Source organism: Hippoglossus hippoglossus, chromosome 10, assembly GCF_009819705.1.
Source record: "Hippoglossus hippoglossus isolate fHipHip1 chromosome 10, fHipHip1.pri, whole genome shotgun sequence".
Taxonomy (NCBI): Eukaryota; Metazoa; Chordata; class Actinopteri; order Pleuronectiformes; family Pleuronectidae; genus Hippoglossus; species Hippoglossus hippoglossus.
This window is the reverse complement of record NC_047160.1, coordinates 24,949,250-24,968,509: the sequence shown is the minus strand read 5'-3', so window position 1 is coordinate 24,968,509 and position 19,260 is coordinate 24,949,250. Positions and strand designations below refer to the sequence as shown.

Here is a 19,260-nt window from a genome sequence, read left to right as displayed (position 1 = left end):
GCTCCTGTTTAACGACACACAAAGTAAAGCCTGAGGTGGTGGGGAGGTGGAGGAGGCCTGATGTGAAAAGGCCTGAGGTGATTTTCTTAATTGTCTTTTATGAGTTGGTGTCACAGACAATTTTTTAAAGTGAGGTTTATAAACGTTTTATGAAACGTGGACCTGCTTTTTCTCGTATGTGCACGTAAAACTCAGCGGACAGTCGCCTAAACATCTTGTAAAAACACCTCATAGAAGAAGCTGCTGCTAAATCGTCAGCAGGTGTGGCTCTTATGTTTCCTCCTGGATTTTCTCGTTGGCCGTGATATTGCAGTATTGAATCGTTTCATACGAGACGTAGTTATCCGAGTCAAAACCGAGGCGCTGTGACCAAATTGCCGCTCAGATGCGTATTGCTTTTCTGTAAACTTTACAAACAGAGAGATTCAGTGTCGTCTCCTTGTGTGTGTGTGTGTGTGTGTGTGTGTGTGTGTGTGTGTGTGTGTGTGTGTGTGTGTGTGTGTGTGTGTGTGTGTGTGTGTGTGTGTGTGTGTGTGTGTGTGTGTGTGTGTGTGTGTGTGTGTGGACAGTTCACTGCTCAGACTGTAGATGTGATTGTGCTCAACCCTCTGTGACCATTTTCCATTTGGACTAACTGTCACCAATTCCACAGGGTATTACCGGGAGAGGCCTGAGCTTGCTTTGGTGTCCCTGCGGTGATTGTCTCCAGAGTCAGCTTCTCTGATTGCTTATCAAGGGGGGGGGGGGCTTGCTCTTGTTGTTGTGTCTCACCTTCAAACAACCCCAGAGTATCTCTCAGATCCTAAATAGACATGACGGCATCAGGTAATGATGTCGCTCGAGTCCAGGGATCTCTCTTCTTCTTCTTCTTTTTCTTCTTCTTTGTTTCATTCAGTTTAACAATCGGGTCTGAAACAGTCGAGTGTCTGACGGGTTCGTGATTGATGGGATCTCGTATACAATCAAATCGCAGGGGGACGTACAATAACATTTTCAAGGGAGGCGTCTTTGGGGGTAAACCATCCGTTTGTGTGTGGGAGTTTAGATATTGTCATGAAAGAGGAAAGTGCCGCGGCCTCGTGTTCCTCCATCTTCTTCAGTAAGTGCTTGTGAAACCGAGCAATTTGGAGAACATGAGTCTTGTGAGCTGACGGAAGTTTTTTGTTTCGCCGATGACAAACGATGCTTATAAAGAAAACTGTGTTTGCACTTAAAGAAGAAGTGAATGGAGCTCAGAGTTACAGAACGTCTGGTGCCTCCAGTGATTCAGCCGTATCCGTTAACGTCAGCGCGCGATCATTGGTTGAGTGATGGGTCTACGGTGCATACTACACCATGTGTGTGCATCAACAGCAGGAGGGCTCTTATGAGTTGAATCCTTGGAAAACAGTCGTATCAAAGACTCAATAGAAACTGTTTGAACTACTCCTATGACATCGCATATTTTGCTGCTGCTGTTCCACATATTCAATATGTTCTAAACAAGACATCATTCAATATACAGTGTCCTGCGTAGAAATCAGTCCCCTAAACAACCGTGATTATTGTTTTTTCTTGTCACATGTTTGCTTTTTAGCTCAATAAACTCAAATGATGGAGAAATGAAATTCCACAGTTCCTGGGTCTCCACCTCTGTTGGCATCAAATGATCCGTGAAATGTATTTGTGTATGAACATGAATGTGTGTTTGAGCATATGTCAGTGTGTGTGTGTGTGTGTGTGTGTGTGTGTGTGTGTGTGTGTGTGTGTGTGTGTGTGTGTGTGTGTGTGTGTGTGTGTGTGTGTGTGTGGCTGTAAACTTCAAGTGATGAGGCTCAGGAAGCTGGAGAGCATTTCCACTTCCATTTGAGCCTTCATTACCAAAATCAGAGAAGGGGATTAAGCGAGCGATTAGGCCTGCCAGCACGACGGCCCTCTGGGCACACATTCACACCAGCACTCGCAAGCAAACTGGTTTGGAAAAAGAACAACAAGCAGGACAGGGGCTCACTCTGACTGGTTAAACTGCCTTCGTCTCTACTACTTAATGGTTCCCACTGTTACTGGTCACGCCTCTGATGTTACTTATTGTTACTTATGTTCACAGCTCCCGATCGTACCATTGCGCTGATCTAGATGAGTCTTCATGTGGCAAAGTTCCCCTTTAATGTCTCCGGGCACCTCCATCCCCAACTTCTGATAGAAATCTCTCTGCTTCTTTATCTCCGCTGCAAAAGAGGAGAAGAAACAGAAGAAAGTGAGACGAGGCGGCGACTGTTTCTCAAGGTCACCGCTGTCGCCAGGCTTCAGAGGTTCACTGGAGTGTGAGTGAACACTGAAACTGTTCCATCACAGATGCTTGGCCCATCCAGGATAGCAAGAATATTCTATTATAATGTATATATTCATTTCTTAATGATGCAAACTAACATTTTTTGTGTATTAGATGGACCCACTCTATGTTACATTACAAAGAAACACACAACACTCACCCTCTTGAAGTCCCGGTACCAACTTGTAGACAATGTCTTGCATTGTTCTGTCATGGCTGAAGAGAACAAGGAAATAGTTAGTTGGTATAATCACTTATAATCAATATTCATACATATTTTTTTTAGTTATCATCCTTATTATTAGTTTATGAGAACAGACATATATATTTAATAATATTGTGGTGGTACACTCGATACCCAGGATCCCTTTTGATTTTAAACAGTTTCAAGAGATTAGTTGAAGGAGTCATGAGTTGATCAAAAGGGTCAAGACAGAAAAAGACAATCTGCTGCATCACATTATTATATATTATATTTTGAGACTTTCCTTCTTGTAAAAGGAGGTCCACATTATATTTATGCCTCTAAATGCAACAACCTGAGGAGAAAGAATTCCTCCTGAGCTAAACTGAACGGCTGCACTTGCACAGAGCCTAAAAAGTTTGGAAACACAAATACAGTAAATGAAGCACAACTTCCCAAACGGTGAAAGCTTTTTCTGAAGGTGTCATTTATGTCGAGAATTCAAGTGACACCCGCCCTCGGAGGCCGCGGTGCAGCATATGCTCCGTCAGTCAGTGTTAAATAGTTTTTCCCTGTTTGGTGACGCAGGTGCACAGTGTGTGGGCTCCGGTCGGCCGTCACCCTGACACACAGGGACATGGTCACGCTGGGTTTGCTCCGGTTCTATGGAGGAGCAACCTCCAGGAAAATGTGACAGGTTCATCTCCCCTGCTGTTCGCTGGGGAGAGAGACTGAATCTGAGGCCTCACGATGGTGAGGCTCCAGATACACAGCAGACCACTGCCCCCTGGTGGGCAAAAACTACAACACAAAGCTGAACCAAAAGCTGAAGCTATCTTAACCTGCTGGTCAACCTTCTGTACTCAGGCTCCAATCAGGAATTCCTTTTGTCCTTATTGAACAAACACTGTTTGTTGTATTCTGTCCTCTCAGGGGCGTCTCTCCAGGAAACAGATTCCAATCAGGTGAAGACTTTTAGCAAGTTAAATAAATGTTGTAATGAACAAAAGGACTTCGACACAAAAGGTTCTTAAAAAGATTAAAGGCTTAAAAAAGAAGACATTTTGTGTTTCTGCAGGTTTTTTCATCCGTGTGGGTGCATCACTGCAGGAAAACCCCATTCACTGCCAAAACAATCAATATGAGTAGAACTGAGAAGAGCACAGAGGGAAATCTAAATCTGTGCATCTGAAAACTATCAGCCCCAGAACAGCAGGATATTGTTTGTAAGTATTTACGTTATTGTGAGAACTAGAAGCTACACTCGACAGAACAAGTAGTAGGACGAGTTTGACTTTTGTTTGACGATCTTCCTGATGAGCACTCGGGGATAATGATCTGCTTCAGTCACCTGTCGAGTGTTTTGTCCTCACGTCTCTCGTGATGTTTCCCATCAGCTCGAGGGGGCAAAGAAAAGCAGCTGTGCAAAGAGCTAATGTGTTCTGAACGGAGCAATTCCAGGAAAACAATGAGTCTGCCGACAGCACAGTTTAGGAGGTAATGACTTAATTGCCGGTGCAGATGAGCTTTGTGTTTCGTATTAATCAGACGTTGATGGGTGAGCACTCAAGAGGAGGTTCGAGCCACATGATCCCTCACGCTGCAGGACTTCACCTGGCAGAGCCGACTCCCAAACACAACAAGGGAAAGACTTTTCTAAATGCGACTTCTTCACTTTAACCTGAGGAGTTAATCAGTGTTGATTTCAAAAGTTCTGGAAAAGCTCCACAGCTGATAACCTGGTGACGCCCCCCACAGGCACAAGTGGCTCCCTACACACTGATGTCAACATGTCAGTGTGTGTTAGTGTGCATGCAAGGGTGTGCATGTGTGTGCACTAAGGGAGTGTGTGTGTGTGTGTGTGTGTGTGTGTGTGTGTGTGTGTGTGTGTGTGTGTGTGTGTGTGTGTGTGTGTGTGTTGAGGGGTCCCTCACTTACCCAATGTACTGCAGTGGATGGCTCTGATGAATAACAATCCTACACGTGGGGCACGTGTTGTTTTCTTCCAGATATTTCACGAGGCAACTTCTACAAACTGGAGACACACACACACACACACACACACACACACACACACACACACACACACACACACACACACACACACACACACACACACACACACACACACACACACACACACACACACACACGTTTAAATCAAGATATAGCCAACATTAATATTGTTTATTTAGTTCAGACAGTTGTATTCAAATGACAAATGGGCTGCAACTAACATTTCTATTCATCAACTGATTTATCAAATATACTAATACTGTAAATCCATCAAAAGTTTAGTCTATAAACTTCCCTTCACAACTTCTCAAAAGCAGAAATCAATATCTCCAAATTGTTTTTTAATCTGACAACAGTTTGAATCTCAGAATAATTGAGCTTGAAATGATATAAAGGAGAAAAACAGTAAAAGCTCATGTGTGAGAAGTTGGAAGAAGCAGATGTTGATGATAAATCAAGCGATTGATAATATGTTTGATTTGATTAATCAGATAATCGTTTGTTTCAGTGACACAAATCCTACACAAACAGAAAGGAAGTGATTAGAGGAGGAACAGAGAGGAAATTTTGACCCCTGTGATGACGTAATGACTTCTGATGGATCAGATGATCCTGTGAAACAGTTTATACTCAAGATAATTGATTTCTCACCGGTGAATCCCTTTATACACACAATAAGACCCTCATCTGTGGTGGAGCAGCGCCATCGAGTGGACACGCGAGGTACTACACTGTATGGGTTCATGCCACAATCTGGCCTGGAGCTGAACGAGTCAACTGGTTTGACCTTCGTGATATTGATACGCAGCTTTAATAAAGGAGGCTACTTGCTGCAGGTCGGTCAGATGTTAGTCAATAAAGAAAAACACATGAATTCCTTAAATAAGACGCTACTCTAGCTGACGTTGGGCGATGGACGGGGTGGTACATGGTGGACGGGTCGCCAGCGTATTGCAGAGCCGACACATGCTGCTGTCAGACGTGCACTGAAACAGAGGTGTTTTCCTGAAATGACCCAGAGGGGATGTATGTGAGAACGCAAATGTCTCCGAGTCCCTTCCTCCAGAGAAAGAGGAGAAACTTCCTGTCTGAAAACGGCAACAGACAAACCACCAGTCAGACCTACAGGTGATTTAGAGTCTCCAGTTAACCTGACCTGTCGGCCGGCTGTCAGGTTCAAACCTAGAACCCTCTTGCTGTGAGGTAACTATGATAACCACTGCTCCACCGTGCCGCTCTTAAATTTGTTATTTTCTTTCCTATGATGTTTTTATCTCGTTTCTTAAATCTCATAGATACAATTAACGTTTTCTGCAACTTAAACTCTTTTAACACATATTACACACGTCTGTTAATTATAACCCAGGCCCAGTTATGAGGCTTGTCTGGTATAAACCATATCAATGATCCTAATTCACAGCCTCACAGGAAAAACCTTCATTGTCAAATAGAATTTAATGACACAAAAACGTTTCCCTTCTGTCTGATGCACTGACTCAAATGTCGAATGCACCAGGAATAAAAGCACAGAGTTTGATTGAGCAGCGGCAGTGAGATCGACCTCAGGCGATAAAAACCACAGACACCTTCATTATTCTGCAGCATCGGAAGATAATGATTTCACAACAACCACCACAACCTTTCAGCTGTGTACAAACCACAAGCGCCTGGCTCCCTGTCAGTGAGCAGTTAGATCTACCTTCACACGTCTCACCCAGAGCTCATGTGAGCGTTTCAGGTGACTTCAGGTGGCAGGTGAGGTCATCAGGATCAGCTCAGAGACTCCCTGAGGCGTTAGAAAACAGGAAACTCACGGGCTGCACCGCTTCCTTTTCACTTCAGGAGGCGTTAAAACAGACACCCACATGTAATGCACAGGGTTTCGTCTGTAGGGGCAGTGCGCTCCTGCTCAGCCCGACGAGGAACACGATGCTCTCGGAGACACAAGGCCTCGTGGTTACACAGGAAACATCTGGCTGAAGGAGGAAGCTCTCCCCTGAAACGTGTTGCAAGAGTGACGAGACGTGTTACGACTACTTCAGACTACATGAACTTTAAAGTCGTCTACTCCTGTGGGAGACTGGGATGGAACCCCCGACCCTCTGGTTAGTGGACGATCCGCTCCACCTCCTCCTGAGCCACAGGAGTTGTTGCAGATTTTAATATTTAGATATTTTGCCTCATATAGAAAATCGAATCACGTCTTTGAAGAGTTTGATCCAACTGCGATGAGAACGTCTCCTAACCTCAGACAGGACTACGTGCAACTTATGTTTCTTTAACTTAAAAACAAAGAAGTGTGTCTCTGAGAAAACTCTGAAGATGATTCAGACGCGTCGCTTTTAGGGCTTTTAGGCTTCAGGAGTTTCCTCATGTATAAAAGACAGACGGTATGAAGACTAACCGCAGACACAGACAGGACTGTATTATCCTACTTTACTGAAAACACCCAGCTAATGATGAACCACTGTGTGAATAAGAGGCGACATCTTCTCTCCTTCATCTGCCGGGTAATAAATGTGCAGATTTCATCGCAGTGACAGGAATCCAATTTTCTGTGAAACGGCGAGTCTGATTGTTTGTTCACCTGAGAGGCTTCTTTTTATAAATCCTAATGAAGTTATACATAAATAGGAACAAAGGGAAGTTCTATGTTGCTAAAACACTATGAAACTCCAGAGCACAGCTGGTCCGACAGACAGCAGGGACTTCAGAGCTGCTGATGAAACACACGATACAGACTTGAAGGCAGAGCTGCGAGTCAGAGAGCAGATAGAAACAAAGCAGCAGGGATCACAGAGGCATCGACCGGCCTCCAGGATTCTTCTCATCGCAGGTAAATCCTGGAGGTAAAAACCTGAGCCAAGAAAAGAAACAAACCCCTGGGAGACAAACAAGAAAGTGACGAGACAGAAACAAGGAGAAAACTGACAGGAAACAGAAAGACGGCAACAAAACAAGGAGATGAAGAGCGAAACTTCAAAGCAGAGAATATTTGAGAGCTGGTGCGTGAAGGGGGGGGGGGGACCTACAGGTGTGTAAGCACTCGGTGACGGTGGTGGCGTCGATCAGGTAGCCCTCACACAGACGACATGTGATGTGGGCGTTGATGTGACACAGCTTTATCTTCCTCGTCAGCATGTCGGGGTTCTGAGGAAGAAGAAGAACAACAAACACAAACATTAAGGACCGAAGCTCGGGACAAGTCAAAAGTTGAATTTGCGAAACCGAGAGCAAAACAAAAAACATGATTTAGCTCCCGTCAAAACACCTTGAGCGTACGTTGAGATGTCTGGGAAATCAGTTTGTGTTGGTAATACTTCTTCTATTGATATATTTTACTGAAAACTACAAGATGAAGGTTTGATTTCTCGAGGAAAAAAAGCACAAACCCACGCAGAGGTTGAAAAATGCCAACACGCCTATGAAACCACATTTAAATCCTCTCTAACCCATAAAACGTTCTTCCAACACCAAGTCTCGTGGAAATCCGTCCTGAAGTTCTTGTTTCAACTTACTAACAAACAGACAGAACACTTTCTCATTGTAAAAGCTTCTATAAAACTTTAATGTGCCATTTATTGAAGTGCTTAAGGTTTAAAAAATCTTATTCAACATTAAAAATTAAAAGGATATACAAATATTTAAAAAGACAATTAACTTTTAGTTATTTGCCATCATATATTTGCAAAAACTCCAAAAGTGCCCCATTTAAATAACTAAGGCGAAGCTACTCATGTGCTTATTTTATTTTCTGACATTACTTTTTGTAGTAAACCCTGAAGGTCACAGGGTCTAACCTCTAAAACTGTGACTCCACAGCTACAAGACTTCTCTGTAAATAACAGACGTGCAAATGAAGGAAGTTAAAACCACGTCTGTAAACACGCTGAGCAGATTGTTGCACATCCCGACGTCCTTCGTGGTTTTTAACTGTAGCTGGATTTAAACCTAAATACTGAAAGTTTCCGTTCTGCAGGTGGACAGAAAAATTCACCAGCATCTATTCTAATAATCGATTTATCACTTCGGTGTTAAATATTCACTTGATCCTGCTTCTCCGATTTTTACTGCTTTTCTCTGTTTATGTCACGAGAAACCAAATATTTCTGGTTTGGACCGTTTGTCCGACAAAGACTGTGGGAAACTGAAATTGACATTTTGTCCTCAGAACACTTTCTGAATGTCGAGTGGATTAAACGACAGATTAACTGATAATAACACAATTTGACCTCTTTTCATTGTGCAATATTTACAACTCAGGCCTGTTACAACTCTTCTCCTTTTCTCTTTCTCCTCCTTCCATTGTGTTTGCTTTATATTTATATTATTTGTGCGACAGTGATGAGCCTTACCGCAAGCACAAAATATATATCTTCAATTATATGAAGGTTAAAGATGCACACTTCTACAAAAACATCAAGCACAAGACATAGTAAGTGAATTCCAGTGGGAATTTCACCTCCAGAAAACATATTGTCGAGCACAAGCAATATCAAAAAGCACAAACCACAGCAAGTACAACACTGCCAGAAGCAGTAAAATACCCACAATCACAACAGAGAACATTTTGTGGAATATTGCTGCAGCATTTCACAGCTTCATTGTTTTTCCTACGTCTGTCCTCATCGCACCCAGGGAGCTACTTAACCATCGCTCCTGCTTTTCAGCAAACATGGGTCCGGTGTTTTCCTCCTAGATCTGAACCTGAAGACAACGTTCCAGAGTCTGCAGCAGCACCGACGGACTCTTACAAAAGGAAATGACTAATAATAAAAGGCAGGTGGCATCTTCTATTGGCAGTGACGAATCTCCGCCAGCTTTAAACCACAGGTGGAGACCGTGAGCTGCAGCTGAACCACACAGAGTCTCCAGCTCAACACGTTTCTGCTCCATGACAATCTGACGAGAGGCCGACAGGCTGCTACAGCTGCCGATGATTCATAGGTGTTAAAAAGCAGCGATTGTTGCTTTAGATACGCTTAAAAAGACACCAACTGTCATTTTAATCTGAGTGGCGGTAACAAACAGGAGATGTGGCGTCAGTGAGGCCTCGTTTCACTTCCAATGAGACTTATCTTACTAAATACACACTCCCAGTCCACCTGTACCTGTCACGCAGATTCCATTACACACACGAACCCTGCAGCGATTCGTCAAACAATGGATTAGTCAATAAACAAAGATGTAATCTGCCATTATTTTTGATCCCTGGATATTGTTATTTGAGTCACTTTTTGAGTAGATGTAACCGATGTGCAGGGCAATGAATGTTTTTCAGAATGATCACACATTTGTGACTGTACACCTCAAAGGGTTGACCTGTTTTTCCTTTTCGGTCGGAGATGCACTTGACAGTTCTGACACCGATCAGGCCTCATCCACTGAAAATGACCATGAGGCCGTCGTTGAAGCGATGAAGCAGCAAGTACCAGGTCAAGACTGTTTCAGGTGGAGCAGACAATACCTTCAACACTCCCGTTGATGTTGTGGAAGATGCCAAGCAGACACATGGTCCTCTTCACATCCACACCATGAAGAGGACATATCTGAAAACGATGATCAGACTATCCTTGGATGAGTCCTTTGAAGGTGTGATCAAAGACCATCCAGAACTCAAGGAGATCAAAGTGTGGAGCGACGGTTGCGTTTATCAGAACCCCATATTTGGTTAATTTGTTTGTGTTTTCTGAAAAACCTGAAAAAATGACTTGGGCCATTAGTTTAAGAGGGTGACGATATAAAAGTGCCAAACTTAAAACAGGGAAATGGGCGTTCAACAGTCCACCGCCGTGACAAATCAGCGCCAAAAACAGCGTCACTAAAACACATATAAAACTTAAACTAACGATCAAAGTACTACAAGACGGCGTGGGCAACACAGTATTAACATCTGGACCAACATGTACTTAGTCTTTTACGTCTTGAATTATACATTTTTCATAGAAAACGACAACATATCTGCAAAGCATCTCCCAACACAACTTGTAACTTGCAACTTGCGCAACAGGTAAATGTTCCCACGGGAAACATAAACAAAAATAGTTAATGAAACCCCAATTAGGATCTTTGGGTTTTGAAATGTTGCTCTTACAAATTAGGACTTTTGAAGATGCGACCTTGGTCACTCGGACATTTTCAGTCATTTTCCTTCTAACATTTTCTGGGATTTAATCGACTATATGGTTAAAAATTGGAATTCTTTTAACTGACGGATTGATTGCTAATGAAATCACCAGGTCCTAACATGCACACTTGTATGTTAATAGAAGCCAGTGACTGAAAATCCAAATGAACAAGAGCGGAGTCACACGAGAACAGTCAACAGGAGCCACAGCTCATTTTCTCCTCCCTGTTGTGTTGCTAGTTAAAGCACAATTATTTGACAAATTAGTGCAGGATGTTTTATGAAAATAACACTTTTCCCACCAGACAGCTTCCAGCGTCCCTATTAGCACCAGCAGGAACAATGCAGACACATACAGCAGCTTATAATAATAACAACAATCCACTGCTGCCTCAGCTCTAACGCACAATAATGAGCCCGTCCCTCAGACGCTGCTAACTGTAAAAATCCTTCTTTATTAAAAGTGATTGCTCTGCTCCAGCTACTTGTTTCCATGATGTTTGGATTTGCTGCTCTGTTGCACACTCGTGCAGCAGAGCAGCCCCTGGGTGGGAGCAGGAGCCCAGAAGTCTTTCAATTAAATTCAAAATACTGTATTACAAGTGAGTTTGCAAACACAAGTACACACATGCAGACAATTCATCAACATACATAACACTCGGCAAAACAAATACTGGGAAGGAATGAAAAATCCCTGCAATGCAAGCTACAGTGTGCGCGCGCGCGCGCGCGTGCGCGTGCGTGCGCGCGTGTGTGTGTGTGTGTGTGTGCGTGATTCTTTTCTGTTATTGGTAGTATGTCACTTCCTGTACATCCTAACCAACGCTGCAGCTCGGTTTCAGCTCCTGTAGGTCGCTGCTGCTCTTGTTCCCTCTCACATCTTTGATGAAGTCTCACAATCTGGCTTCTTCTTACTCATTACATACTTTGATTTTTTTTATTATTATTTATGCAGTTTTACAGGTTTTCTTAATGGCCGTCTTTATATTTACTGTTCAAATCTAAAGACCTGTTACACGAGTGAGAAACTTCATGCATTATAGATCCATGTGAGTGACTGTGAAGACTGTGAATTTCACAGTTGTAAAATGGTGATTTTTAATGTTTACTACAACGTCTTTGTAGAAGACAAGAAAACGATAAAGAAGAAAGTGTTAGAGAGAGAAAGTGGAGGCTCTAATGGATTTAAAGGTTAGAGTCAGTTATCATGGAACTGCTGGTTGTCATGCTTGTGTTCTGCTTTTCTAATAAAACACGCGCTGTTCCTTCTACTGAACAAAATCAATATTGATCTCAGGTCACTGAATGAAATCAATGAATATTAAAGACACTGAAAGGCCACATTGACTAATGCATAATCTTTATAAAGATCAGACCTAAAAATTTAAGATTTTCTGTTCATCTCAAGTTTGAAAGACGTTTTCTTTCCATTACGGTATTTTCTCTTCCTTCTCTGAATCATATCACTTCTGTCTCCATCAAATCAACAAACTGGTTGGTTTTCAGTTCTGCTTTGACTGAAAACAATCAGCGGTTCATTAAATTTATCCGATGCAATTAATGTTTAATTACTATTATATTTGTGTTTCCCACAGAGACGGTACTTTTTAAATGAGCGACTGACCGGCTCCCTGTCTGGAGTGTGTGACAGACTCATCAACAGACCACAGTCGCAGGCAAATGATCAGATGTGAAATTACAGCCAGCTACATTACAGATAATGGACGGTTGTGTCTGGTGATTACGGCGCCGAGGCAGCTCACATCCATCATTTAGAGGCTCCAACCTGTTCTGAGATCTGCGCTGACTGACTGCACGAGCATCTGCACACCGAGGTAGAACACGGGGAGGAAGATGTACAGACGCCAGATGAACGTGGAGGTCGTGATCTTTTATCTGTGCAGATTGACGAGGTTCACATCCTCAAAGTAACGATAAGTGTGGTTTGATTTTGATTGAGAGTTGTAAACAATCTACAACGACACGGCTGGAGCTGAAAAGATTAGTCTGTTAATAATTAATGGAGTAATTTTTAGGCAAAAAGAGCTTTGCAATTGTGAGGATTTGCTGTTTTGTGTCGTCTTTGAAAGAAAATGTAACATATTCAAATTCTAAAGAGCTGATTAGACAAAAAAATGATTTCTAATTTCAGACATTTTAGTATGTCAAAAAACAATTGTGGAAAGAGTGAGCAGCCATAGTCAGAATATTCTCTAAAGAATTGTTATGATTTTGAAATTATATTTTCTACGAGGAGCATAGAGCTGCTATAGAGTCGGGAAATGAAAGGACAGAAACAAGAGGAAACCAAACAGCGTGATTCTCTCACCCCTAATACCGCCATGCGTCGACTGTGGATGGTGCAGCAGCCACGTCTCTTCCTGCGGTTGTACGGCCGACAGTGTTAGCTCCTCATCATGGAGAGCCTCTCATTGGAGCCTGAAGGAGACAGAGGAGCAGAGTAAGACATCTGTTTGTTATGCAGCGAGGTCACAAACCAGGCGACGACGGCAGAGCTGCACGAGATTCATTCAGCCTCCGGGAAGTGAGATGCGATGTCAAGGGACAGATTCAGGACACGTTTTAATTCCAGGTGTGAACAGACGTAGTGAGATCTGACCTCACGTGTGATCAGATCTCTCAGGGTGGATGTTTATACCGGGTCGGCACAGCGCCACAGAGACAAACAACCATTCACATTCACACCTATGGAGGATTTAGAGTCTCTAATTAACGGAACCTCAATCTGCAGACACGGGAGAACTCGGACAGAAAGTGTGCATGATCACACTCCCCAAAAAATAGCTTTAACTTTGGTTTGGTTGTGTTGAGTAACTAAAAGGAAGAAGACACAACGTACAGAGAGTTGAGTACAATCCAGTACGTCAGAGTTCCACCCACACGGTTTGACGAGCCAAAAGAAAACCACAGACGAGGATCTCACGAGTCACAACTCGAGCACGCAAGTTGCACAAGTGTTCACGAGCCGCCGTAGCCGTCATTCACACACACAGCAACATACTGTACTTCTGGATCCCAGCCACGCAGCAGTTGTGCCAGAAGCGTGTGTGAGTCACTGTGTAATTGTAGGAGTCCGACCACTCGTGGAGTCATGGAGGGAGGTGGAGAACGCCAGGTGAGCATCCTCCTCCGTCTCATCCGTCTAAACACACACGTGAAAAACCCACTGCCTTTCAAAAGTCAACCCGCCTCTGTCTGCTCGTCAGACCATGAAATTAGCCCAGTTAGTCTGCAGAGATGAAGTGTGGCGGGGGGGCTGCTGAGGACACACGCTGTATCGCTGCCTATTAGAGAGCTGTCACGCGCCGATGAGCTTCACGCAGATGTTATGGTCACGTGACGGCCACGCAGCTCCTCGGTGTTTACATGTGTGCGTCTGCAGGGTTGAGATGAGGTCACGTTCACATCAAGCACATTCCAATGTGTGGAATGTGTCAGGAGCCGCTTTCTCTTTTGTCCTTTAGGTTGCTCGAACAAGGGGGGGGGGGGGGGGGGGGGGGGGGGGGGGGACGACGACACAATACTTCTACACTGAAAACATTACACACTCAAATGTTGAGTGTTTATTTAAAAAAACTCATGTTAACATCTGCAAGTTCAACGTGTCCAAAAGGGCAAATATGGAATTAAAATGAGAGGATAATGTCAATGAAATGAGCTCATTTTTAAGAATTTAAATCTGTCATGATAGGAAGATAAAAAGCCCAAACTCCCCTAATGAGCTGCACCTCAAGGTCAAATATATCTCGACACCTGAACCTTACACCCACATGTGATTGTTTGAACATCTCATTCCTCAACAATCAACATTAATCTGCTGACACAGCAGCTTCTCCTCTTCTGGTTTCAGACTTGTCAGTTTAAGAAACTCCAGCTCATCCAAAAACGATATTCTGTTTACTTTCAAATGGTGCAATTTCAGCTCAGAAAATACCTATAAACAATTAGTAAAATATCAAAGTAGTTGCCAATTAATTTGGTCAATTAACATCTCAATTAACAGACTAATTCTTGCAGCTCCAGTCAAAACGTTTTTGGTCATTTAGTTAATTTGTGAGCACAGTACGACTCTAAATAAGCTAAATATCAAACTGTGACAGTTCTCCACTCCGAACAACAGAATTCAATTTGGATTTCGACCTTATTCCAGGTGCCACGTGTGTATTTATTGATGTGGTTGCAGATCAATTAATTCTTAGGAGAAAAAACACTATGAGTCAGACTTTCTTATCAGAAGATAGCTGCTGTCTTTCTTTTCACTGGATGACTGCAGAGTTATCACTCCAGGGAATGTGTACATGTGATAAAAACACACCCAACCACCTCTTAGCTCAGGTCAGGTCAGGTCAGCTCTCAGGCTGCTGCCGGTGATAAGGATCATTCAGATAGAATCAGGTCAGATGAGGTTGTTTCAGCATCGTCTCAGATTTTGTTCAAACCTTGTTTGGTCAAAAACACACAAATCAAGGCCTGTAAGATATTTCTGTTTCGATCCTGTGTCCTTCAGCTCTTTATTTCTTATCATTGCTTTTAAAAAAACTCTCATCTGGAAAGCCTTGTTATTTCAGCACAGCCTTTCTGTGATCTTTAAACAATTCACGAATTAAATGACCAATTTTTCCAGCTGTAAAATAAATATATCCAAACATTAAAATACTGGTTAAAGCTTCACAGAAATAACAATTTAAACATCCCTCTGCACATATGGATTCTATTAACTGAGCCAGAAGGAAACATTAAGTGAGAAAATGAGAGGAAATGAAAACTAGCGTCTGATTTGTGGGTCTGTTCACACCCTGCTGGCCTTTTTGTCATCCAGTAATGATTCACGACCATGACACCACAGAGATCCTCATCATCCTCCCACTGAAACCTGTCGAGCAGCATGTGTTTGTCCCACAAACCCACAGACACACTCATTCCCGCTCACACTACCAACACCTACAGAAACCAGTCGCTCTGGTTCCATCAGTCACGTTCTACAACCACAGACAAATATCTGATCCCAGCGGAGTGCGAGTCCCGCACGTGGTTCGAGTTGTGAGGGATTTGAGCAGCACAGATATCGACCAGTGCAGAAGAGAGTCTCATTCTGTCAAGATTCACAGAAACAATGTGATGAATCAAATCTCCTTGGAGCCGCAGGGGGAGAAAACACAATCATGGCTGTTCTCTGAAAGGACTTTCAGAAAGCCTTAGCTTCGGGGTGTCTACAGCTTGAAACGAGTTCAAGTGAAGACTTTCTAACCGCGTTGGAAATTAAATTAAAGACCAAACTTGTGATGGAAATGCAAATCATCAAAGGATAAACTGGTGTCAAGTGTGTTAGACTTTGATCCACATTCATGCTTCATTAGCACGTCCAGGCTTTAGCCCCCACGAGTGCTCATCATTCTCAAGCCGCTTGTTAAACCTGCATCACCATCAATCCATTGATCAATAAATCCAAAATGTTCATTTCCCAGACCAGTAACAAGTCTGTCAAGTGCAAATATACAGAGGTCGTGACAGTGATGTTGATGCTCAGTGTCCATTGATGTGATTCTTTTATTCGCTCTGAGACATCTAACGTTTCATCACACGACGCTGCCTTGACAGAGCTCGTCAGGTTGCCATGGTGACTTGATATCTGATGTTCCGCTCGTCTCTCATCTACGGAGGTTGTGGGTTCGACGTCCTCTGACGCAGTGATGACCCAAAATCTGCAGTTAACGATGCCCACATCCTAAAAGTCACACATCACGTAAGGTCGGGTCACCAGATGATCACTGGGGTAAAGAACTAAATACTTTCACCTCTTCAGGCCATGAAATTCCTTCAGATGTAGAAATAAGAGGAATTTATTCAACACGAGACTTGAAACTAAAGAGTCGCACATCGCTGTGAGAGGCGGTCATGTGACAGCCATGGGAATATTGGACAGGATGATATTTTAGCCTTTAGTAAGTGAAGGTAGGGTGAGAGTGGACGTCGTCTACATAATGATATTAAGGGATATTAAATATCATCAGTGGGATCAAAACACCGGGATTGATTCAGGAAAAATTTGCTTGACTGGATCAGAAAATAATTGCTGAAATCCACTTAAATTAAATTCATTCCTCGACGTCTCTTTTTACACGATTATTCTGAGGTCCTGGCAAAAAAAAAAAAAAAGGAGACCGTGGCTCGAGTCCACAGCTTAATGAAATAAAACTGTCAACAGTCACTCTGGGTAAATGGATCAGTTAAACGCCTGCAATGTAAAAACATTACGGGGACTGATTTCATTTTAAGTGCTCTCTTAACAGAGTCCAGCTGCTTCTTGGGAAAGCAAGAAATATCAGGGAAGGTGAAATTGGAGGTTTTTAAATTCTTAAATTGAACCTGCTGCTGGGGTGAAAGGTTTGTCGGCCTGGTCGACCCCTGAGAGGAGCGAGCAGGTATCACATGAGGTTTCACAGCAGTGAAGTTCCTGAATACAGTCGACCAAGGAGAAAAACTGAATATAAATTAGTGCAAAATTGAGAATTGGGGGTAAAATTCACAGCCTACGATGATATGACAGGTCGTCAAAGAATCCAAGATCTCATTTTTTAAAAACACTTCCTGCTTTATGATAGAGATGCGTTTTTTGTGCCCAGGCAGCTGCGATTAAAACGTCAAATTCACACGACAACATCCAGTTGGCAGCATTTCAGTGCCGGACAAACTTTATCCTGCTCACTGCAACAAATCAAGGCAACAAACACAACTGCAGAATCCTTGAGAGATCAGCAACAGCAACAGACAGAGCGACAGCAGGAAATACTCAAATTGACGGCCCGGCGTAATACATCAGCTTTTATGACTGTGCAAGAGGTCGGAGTGATTGTGGTTTACCTGCCAGAGCTGTGAACACGGAGATTTCGCAGCATCAGCTTTGTGTTGTTGTAAATGTCAGATTTTAAAAAAGAACGACAAAAGCTGTTTGCAAAGAGCCGCTCTGAAAAAACTGCAAAGCTGACGACTGGTCTGTGCAGCGGTAATCTGCAGTGACCTGATATTGATCCTCTAAACTTTGTTACCTTCATTCTTACACATTAGGCAATAGCATCAAAGGCTCTGAATCATAAAGACATATCGTTTATCCTGAGACGGTCACAGGGGGGCCGTTCACACTCGGTATTATTATCCTTAGTGATCCGATCACAAGCAGACAGCTCTATTTAATCGCTCCCTAATGCATCCTTAAATGCATCTTGAGCTCCGATCTCTCAAACCACATTCAGAGGTGTGACCACATCCTTTATCAGCGTGAACGTGAATTCATCATCTCCTCGGCTGACATCCCCTGACCTGCTACAGTTTCATTCTGAAACTGGGTCAAATCTTCTTTCATCGTGAAGCTACGTGCAAACCCGTTGATTCACTCAGACCTCAACCACATCCACTAAAGACACATCTTTATTCTCAGCCTGGGTGAAAACAGCATCATTTGGTCTCAGACGTGATGTGTTTATTAGCATAAAGAGCAGGGAAGTGAGACCTAATCACAGAAGACACACGTGGAGACACTTTCTAATGTCAGGTGTGAACCGACGTGCTCAGAGCTGTCTGCTCTTAATTGGGTATATTGGGGCGAATGTTAACGTCAGGTCTGGACCGACAACCTCTCACGCTTGCACTCACACTGACATGCAGCTTAAGGCTTGCACTTTCAGACATGCAGTGACGGCTAGACATGTTCCTGAGTCCTGCCAGCCTCCTAATAGAATGTCAGACTGATCCCACGTGTAAACACAGCAAGTAAATATCAGGAGAGCTCACAGCGAGTGGTCATGTTGGTGACGTTTCTAACACGCAATACAAAAAGTGAGAAAAACAAACTACAATATGAATGTCAGAATGAGAAAGAGGAGCCAGACAAGTTGACGGCGAGATTTAAGAGCCCTTAATGATAACGGCCGACAGTGCTAATGACGTGCTATAAATCAAAACATGTGATTTCAAGGCCAAATTTCTACGCCATGTCCTTCGTCCTCGACTCAGGCGTCACTCCACGCTCTGGACATTTTCCTGTTTTCCGCATCCGACTCGGACGATCTCCTGCTTTCTACTTCATATGAAGCGCAGAAGGTTTAAGTCTGAAATCTGCTTTACAACCTTCAGTTAACATGACCTGCATGGTTTGGGACCGTGGGATGACACTGTAGAGAATCCAGGCAGACACAGGGAGAACATGCAAGCTCGGCACAGAAAGGCTTGGTTTGAAACCCAGAACCTTCTGACTGGGAGAAAACAGAGCGAACCACTGCATGTTCCACGTGTTCGATATCCACCTGTTGTTGACTCCTGCAAAAACTGCACTGAAACAATTGCGCATTGACCGTCAGAAAATCAATGCAGCCAAATATTACAAATCAAGATCCTCATTTGAACCACACACTCGCTACACATCGTCCTTGAGACCATTGATTCAGATTCTACAATTTGCTTTGGTTGAGGCATAAATTACAATATAGTGGTTGCTCACAGCAGCCGGGTCATTTCTTCAAAACACACAAAAAGTCCTCAGGACGCAGCCAAGTCTGAAGATTAGCACCGTTTGCAGTCAATCACGAGCTGAACAACTGTCTCAGT

The 19,260-nt window shown here is 43.2% G+C and overlaps 1 protein-coding gene across 2 annotated transcripts in view; it reads right to left on the bottom strand.

Moving 5' to 3' along the window:
- LOC117769880 (polycomb group RING finger protein 3) overlaps window positions 1-19,260 on the bottom strand; it is a 43,853-nt gene that overhangs the window by 6,313 nt on the left and 18,280 nt on the right. For both annotated transcript variants that reach the window (XM_034599091.1, XM_034599090.1), the window contains exons 2-6: window positions 12,968-13,077; window positions 7,544-7,661; window positions 4,434-4,530; window positions 2,472-2,527; window positions 2,100-2,207 (exon numbers count right to left, since the gene is read on the bottom strand). In XM_034599091.1, coding sequence (XP_034454982.1) covers window positions 2,100-2,207; window positions 2,472-2,527; window positions 4,434-4,530; window positions 7,544-7,661; window positions 12,968-12,982 — 394 coding nt within the window. In that variant the 5' untranslated portion in view covers window positions 12,983-13,077. The remainder of the gene's footprint in view (window positions 1-2,099; window positions 2,208-2,471; window positions 2,528-4,433; window positions 4,531-7,543; window positions 7,662-12,967; window positions 13,078-19,260) is intronic.